This window comes from Lactuca sativa, chromosome 4 (assembly GCF_002870075.4).
Source record: "Lactuca sativa cultivar Salinas chromosome 4, Lsat_Salinas_v11, whole genome shotgun sequence".
NCBI classification, from domain to species: domain Eukaryota; kingdom Viridiplantae; phylum Streptophyta; class Magnoliopsida; order Asterales; family Asteraceae; genus Lactuca; species Lactuca sativa.
Window position 1 is genome coordinate 297,986,561 of NC_056626.2, and position 6,899 is coordinate 297,993,459.

The window sequence follows — 6,899 nt, forward strand, 5'->3', positions numbered from 1 at the left end:
CCTGGTTTTCTATACAAGTGAAAATGGAGTCATGTTTTGTAATTCGATTATGAATGAGATTTTAAACAAGTGTTTCTAAGAATTAAACGATTATTTTTAAATGAAAAATTGTTTGAAATTTTTGGTGTTACACATGTAGCCTTATGTATTTATACTCTCTTTAATGAAGTGATACGTGAGGGATTTTACAGATTATCATGGTATCAGGCCTTACCTCTAACCCTAGCCGATCTTGCTCCTAAATCAATCTCCTCTTCTCTCAACTCTCAGACTTTTTCCTCTTCTTCCCCTGTTTGCTGCTGCTTCCTTCTTCCTCTCCATGACAGGTGACAACAACTCCTCTACAAAACCTACTCACAAGGCATACAACATCACCAACATCAAAACTTATGTCCCACTCATCCTCGATCTCTCTACCCGCAATTACGACCTCTGGAGTGACCTTTTCAAGGCATACTGCATTGCTTATGGGGTTGCTGACCATATTGATGACACACACGACCCCGCCAATACACCTCCTACGGACCAGGAGTGGAAGGAACTCAACAATCTTGTTAAACTATGGCTCTTTGGTTCTATCTCACAAAAACTTATTACCTCTGCCTACTCCCTCAACGCCACTGCCCGCAGAATCTGGTTGAACCTACGATCCCTTTTTTATGATGATAAAGAGTCAGTGTCTATGCAGCTCGAAGATGAACTCAGAAATATAACCTTGGGAGACTTAACCATTCACGATTATTGTGAAAAGGTAAAGAAGATTACTGATACGCTTGAGGGCCTCGGTGAAAAAGTCAAGGATCGTAGTGTTGTACTTCATGCATTAAATGGACTTCCAAGCAAGTTTGAAAGTGTTGCCAGCATCCTCCGCTTCTCCAAACCTCTTCCCTCGTTTTCTGAGATGCGATCTATCCTCTTGGTTGAAGAATCGAGATTGAACAGCCACCGTGTCACTCTCCCATCGCACGACAATCACCCCTCTTCGCCTTCTTTGCTCCATGTTGCTGACCCTTCTTCGTCGTCGACCTGTGGAGGAGGAGGCATATCCTATTGGGGAAACAATTCCCGTCGCAGTGGAGGTCGCAACAACCAGCGTCGCCAGCAGCAATTTCCCGGTCAAACCCCCTCTGGTCATGCCATATCGAAAGCTGTCCACAAAAAAATGTACGAGGTACGAAGAAAAAATAGGGGTCCATTTGCACATTGTTTTATTATTTAAAACAAATTTAAATTTATGTAATTATTATTTTTTGCAATAAATTAAACGTTTCGATCACTTTCTAATAGATAAAATTTATTGTTTCAAAAAACATTTATAAGTTAACAACCAATAACCAATAAACCGTAGTTACACATAAAAATAAGGGATAATGACTTGAAAGAGTAACGAACTTTCGACTTTGTTCACATTTAGTCACTAAACTTTTTTTCGTTATCTATTTGCCATTGAACTATTGAAACTATTCACATTTTACCCTTATGACCGTCTGTTATCGGTCATAAGGGTAAAATGTAAACAATTTCAATAGTTTAGTGGCAAATAGATAACGAAAAAAAGTTTAGTGACTAAATATGAACAAAATCGAAAGTTCGTTTCCCTCTAAAAAGTTCAATGACTAAATGTGAACAAACTTCTATTGTATTATGTTTTAGCAAATTATTTATTTTTGTTTAATTGTAGCAACATTTGTTAATGAAGAAATCTATGAAATAAAAAAACAAAATGTAACATCCGGATTTCCAGGTATCATAATTTAAGTATTTTCCTTTTGAGTTAAGAAGAGAGACTCGACGAGTTGACGCCTCAACTCGTCGAGTAAGGTTGCGACTGATGATAATTAGGTAAATAGATGATGATGAATAGGTAATGTATGATGAAAGGAGATACCATAACCTTAACCGACAATGTGGCGATGTAGTCATCTACCAGAATATAGATGACGACCACGGACTATATTCTAGACAACCCAGTGGAAACACCAGCAGGCCCATAACCTGTAGGTGATGAATTACGAGTTCAGACGATGTTGTAACTACGTATTCATGCGATGATACTATAACCCCTTACTTTGAATTACGAGTTCAGACGAGGTTGTAACTACGTTTTCATGAGATGTCACAAATTCTGCATGCCAAACCAATGGTCATAATTCACATCAGTGAGAATAGTTCATTTTTTTGTAAAACCAAAATTAGATTGAAAATTTTGATTTTTTATTTTGGAAAATGTCAAACCATTGGTTTTTTATTTCGGTTTCGGTTTTTTGTTTTTTTAAATATATTTTCAGGGTTTTGTTTTTTTTTTTTTTTTTTTTTTTTTTTTTTTTTTTATTTCATAGATTTCTTCATCAACAAATGTTGCTACAATTTAACAAAAATAAATAATTTGCTAAAACATAATACAAGAGGAAGTTTGTTCACATTTAGTCATTGAACTTTTTAGAGGGAAACGAACTTTCGATTTTGTTCATATTTAGTCATTCAACTTTTTTTCGTTATCTATTTGCCACTAACTATTGAAACTGTTCATATTTTACCCTTATGACCGGTAACAGCCGGTCATAAGGGTAAAATGTGAACATTTTCAATAGTTCAATGACAAATAGATAACGAAAAAAAGTTTAGTGACTAAATGTGAAAAAAGTCGAAAGTTCGTTACCCTTTCAAGTCATTATCCCTAAAAATAAAAACTCTAGAAGTAACTAACTTTTAATTTAAGTTCTTAAAAAATAAAAAATTTATTTCGAAATGCTACTTAGGAATATTCCTCAAGGATTGTTCCTAACAAAATGATCAGCTTTACCAAAGAAAAAAAGTAATTAAGATAATCACTTTACCAAAAAAAAGTAATTAAGATAATTTTGTTTTTTTATCTATATTGATTAGATCAGTCAATTTTTCTTAATTAAAAATACTTGGTTACATTAACAAATAATACTTTTTTTTAATAATATTACAAGAAAACATAAGTCAAAGTATTGAATTCGCATGATCCATAGTCCCATACTATCGCTACTCCCTAGGATAAAGTTGATATGAGAATCTAGGAAGAGAAAGCACCATAACGGCACGGGAGGATGAAAAAAGAAATTAAGCAACAAACAACAAACCCTCGAGGTATATATATATACCCCAGCCTTATCTACAATCCCGAATGAATTTAGGGTAAAATCTAAGAGACAAGACGCTCAGGAATTTGAATAAGGAATCAATACATTCCTGTTGTGTTCTTGCTATTTTAATATCTTCCCCCATGGCTTTGTCTGCCTCATCCACCGGCCGCGCAATCTCCTCCGTAGCCATCTCGTATTCACCATTATTGGGGTTTCTCAAACCAAATCATCGACATAATCATATAAGCTATGGGTTTAACAGCAAGTACAGCTCCATGGCCATCCATTGTTCGTCTTCTGAAAATGGTCGCTCTTCAGATTCCAGGGCGTTTAGGTATCCCCAATCATTGCTTGTTATAACGATTTCGTCTTTCAGTGTATACATGTCTGTGAAACCTGTATGAACATCGTGTTAATTTGAAAGTACAACTGATTTATCTTCGAACTAGCACCCAGAGAATAATAATTTGATTTTTTTCTCATTTAGGCGTGTAAAGTTTTGATAATTGAAGGTGGGTATGATTGATTATGAACAAACGATATGTGGGTTTCAACGCATAAGATTTGAATTAACAAACCTATGAGATCTTAGGCTAATTACACAATGGATTACAGGAGCTACTATTTCTTGCAAATTGTGTATAAAAGTTTGTCTAAAAGATTATTCCCACTTAGTGATCACCTGTCATCAACCCTTCTCTTATTCTTCTAAATACTAATTTCCACTTTGAATAGTTAGTGATCTTTCAAATCCCTTTCCTCATTTTTGCCTTTAATCTCACATTCACTTATCCTAAATGACATCATATACAGAACAACCTGTCATGTAATGTCATGTCATTGACAACAAAATTGAGCTTAAAAGAATTAGATGTCCCATTTATGTTGATTACCTCTTTTGTTTTCTCACTTATACATCCCTAATGAACTTTTTTCAATTCTTTTGGGATTAGTTTGAATGAAAATGGAAAAGCCAGAGGTTCAGTTAAGTGGCAAAGGGTGCTTCTTAAAGTAAGTGGAGAAGCACTTTCTGGAGATGGTGAACAAAATATAGACCCAAAGGTAAGAAAAGTTGTTCTTTCTTGTCAATAATATGCGATTATATGATATATTATTAGCATATAAATTATAATCCTCAACTTTTTAAATTATAGGTTACAATGTCTATTGCAAGAGAGGTTGCAGATGTTACTCGACTTGGCATTGAGGTAGATTTCCTTTTCTTTTTTCTTTTTTCTTTTTTCAATTACAATATCTTCTTCATAACATCACAATTTATGCTCATATTTTTGTAATGTGAAGGGGTTATAATTTTTGCATTAGCCTTTAAATTCTATATATGATTTTTTATGAATGTTTCAGGTTGCCATAGTTGTTGGTGGAGGGAATATCTTCCGTGGAGCTTCATGGGCAGGAAGCAGTGGCCTTGATCGTTCATCTGCTGATTACATTGGGTACAATTTATTTACTTTCCTTCAATCAATCTTCATCTATTTTCATGTTATAAACAAAATCAACCTTTTTTTTTGGTGAATTACATGTTTTTCTTATGATTCTTGATAAGAATGTAAGGCATGTGAACATGAGTTTGCAACTTTGCATACTATACCTATGTTTTTAGGCAAAATCATGTTTTTCGCAGTAAGGGTAATTTGGTAATTTGAAACATCTTTGCTTCTTGTTAAGACGATATTAATTGTCTACACAAGGTGCTACTTTTTCGTCACTACTAAAGGGCGTTTTAGTCATTTGGCAAATAGCTCATTACTTTTCTGAAACATTGTCTAGTCAAACGTTGCAATTTTCATTTTAAATGTCTCAAGAAATTTCCACCATTCCTTCTTGATAGAAACAAGATTAAAGGAAAAATGTTGGTATCTACTAAACAATTATATAATGTATCAAAATACAAACATTTTTAGTCCCTATTTTATTTCTTTCCACTAACTCGTTCTTTTTGTATCAAGTAAAAAAGAAAACACTCGTATATAGCTTACCAGATTAAAAAGTGAAAAACCATAGAAAACACGAGCTAATTAATCTTAATTTGAAATTAAATTTTTTTAGCATGTTGGCAACTGTTATGAATGCTATATATCTACAAGCAACAATGGAAAGCATAGGAATCCCAACAAGAGTCCAAACAGCATTTCGTATGTCTGAAGTGGCTGAACCTTATATCCGTAGACGAGCCATCAGACATTTAGAAAAAGGCCGCGTTGTCATCTTTGCAGCTGGAACCGGAAATCCCTTCTTCACTACAGACACCGCCGCAGCCCTTCGTTGCGCTGAAAGTAACCAATCTTTCACTTGAGCTTGAATTGACCAAAATACCCTCCACTTTCCATAAATTTACAATTTTGCCATTGCTTATTTATTTATTTTTTGAATTAAGTTAATGCGGAGGTGGTTTTAAAAGCAACAAATGTGGATGGTGTGTATGATGAAGATCCAAGGAATAATCCGGAAGCTCGACTCCTTGACTCTTTGACTTATCAAGAAGTAACATCAAGGGATCTTTCGGTTATGGACATGACTGCAATCACTTTATGCCAAGAAAACAACATCCCGGGTATGTTCTAAATAAACTACTTAATATAAAATATTTAATCTAACATTTGTAATTGTTTTACAAATTTCATGTCACATACTGCTATTATAGTTTAAATAAACGAAAATATGTTCTGATGTAGTTGTTGTATTTAATCTTGGGAAACCGGGTAACATTGCAAAAGCTATTAAGGGGGAAAGAGTTGGCACGCTGATTGGTGGTGTGTGTGTCTCAACAGCCACAAGGACTTGAGGGACCTTTTCTGGTTATATGTGAAACTCCGGGGTTCTTTATACTAATTGTATCATCTAAAATAAGAAGGTGAAATTTTGCGTTGTTTTACATGTCATGGAGTTTTAGGTTAGCTTAATGTAGTGGTTTTGTTAGTATTATAGCGAGATTTATTTATAGTTTCTTTTTTCTTGTGTTATCGGAACTTACAGGTGTTTGATATTTTGTTTTGTGTAACGTTGTTCTCGTTGTCTTTTGCTCATTCGTATAAGGGCACGTAATTGTAATAAATTGGTCTAGTCAGTTTGTGATAACGAAATTATATAACAGTTTACTAAATGTTTCATGGGTGACCTTCAACATAAGAAAAAGAAAAAAAAAACGTGGGCCCATACTGAAAGATTACATATGAAACGTTAGTGGTCTTTTTGTAAATTTGTCAAATATACTCCTTAATAAATGTGAAAGTTTTTTTTGCCACATGTCAATCTCATATGAGTTTTGACACTTGTCATTTTGTAGTATTTTTTAAATAAATATTATCCACTTGTCAATTTTTGGTTTGTTTCAATGGTTATAATTAAAATCATATACTTATATATGTAAAGTATTAAATATCATATATTTGATATTAAATTGCAATAAATACGTTTTTTTCTTACTTATTTTAAAGTTTTACATTAAAAAATATTTTTTGTTTATACTTTAATGTTTAATATTTTTTTAAATCAACCCGTGTAATATACGGGGCTCACACCTAGTATTGATATTATATTGTTCATAGACTCGTCAAATATATGGTTTTTATTTGAGACATGTGACAAGAATATTAAGTGGTTTCTAACCAGGTTTAAATCATGTGGTAGAAAAATGAATAGATTTAGGTATATGATTAGACTTGTATAAATTTAAGCATAGGATTAAGAGGTATGAATGTTAGTTGCTAAATATTAATTTAATTATTAATTGTTTTTGTATGTGTGAAACCAAAAGTACTTATAGCC

The 6,899-nt window shown here is 33.3% G+C and overlaps 2 protein-coding genes across 2 annotated transcripts; both read left to right on the forward strand.

Moving 5' to 3' along the window:
- Nucleotides 1-319: 319 nt before the first annotated feature.
- On the forward strand, nucleotides 320-1,341 carry LOC111882890 (uncharacterized). The gene is made up of 2 exons (XM_023879264.1): nucleotides 320-1,171; nucleotides 1,288-1,341. Exons 1-2 carry the CDS (start codon nucleotides 320-322, stop codon nucleotides 1,339-1,341), a joined length of 906 nt encoding a protein of 301 aa, XP_023735032.1.
- Nucleotides 1,342-3,048: 1,707 nt separating this feature from the next.
- Nucleotides 3,049-6,214, forward strand: LOC111882891 (uridylate kinase PUMPKIN, chloroplastic). The gene is made up of 7 exons (XM_023879265.3): nucleotides 3,049-3,447; nucleotides 4,067-4,175; nucleotides 4,268-4,321; nucleotides 4,476-4,567; nucleotides 5,181-5,407; nucleotides 5,509-5,685; nucleotides 5,807-6,214. Exons 1-7 carry the CDS (start codon nucleotides 3,254-3,256, stop codon nucleotides 5,914-5,916), a joined length of 963 nt encoding a protein of 320 aa, XP_023735033.1. The 5' UTR covers nucleotides 3,049-3,253; the 3' UTR covers nucleotides 5,917-6,214.
- Nucleotides 6,215-6,899: the final 685 nt, after the last annotated feature.

Excerpts from the sequence above, each read along its gene's own strand:
- LOC111882890 (XM_023879264.1), top strand. The coding sequence starts at position 320 with ATGACAGGTGACAACAACTCCTCTACAAAACCTACTCACAAGGCATAC. Across the intron at positions 1,172-1,287 it reads TCCACAAAAAAATGTACGAG|ATAAAATTTATTGTTTCAAA; the intron begins GTACGAAGAAAA and ends ACTTTCTAATAG.
- LOC111882891 (XM_023879265.3), top strand. The coding sequence starts at position 3,254 with ATGGCTTTGTCTGCCTCATCCACCGGCCGCGCAATCTCCTCCGTAGCC. Across the intron at positions 3,448-4,066 it reads TCAGATTCCAGGGCGTTTAG|TTTGAATGAAAATGGAAAAG; the intron begins GTATCCCCAATC and ends TTTTGGGATTAG. Across the intron at positions 4,322-4,475 it reads TTACTCGACTTGGCATTGAG|GTTGCCATAGTTGTTGGTGG; the intron begins GTAGATTTCCTT and ends TGAATGTTTCAG.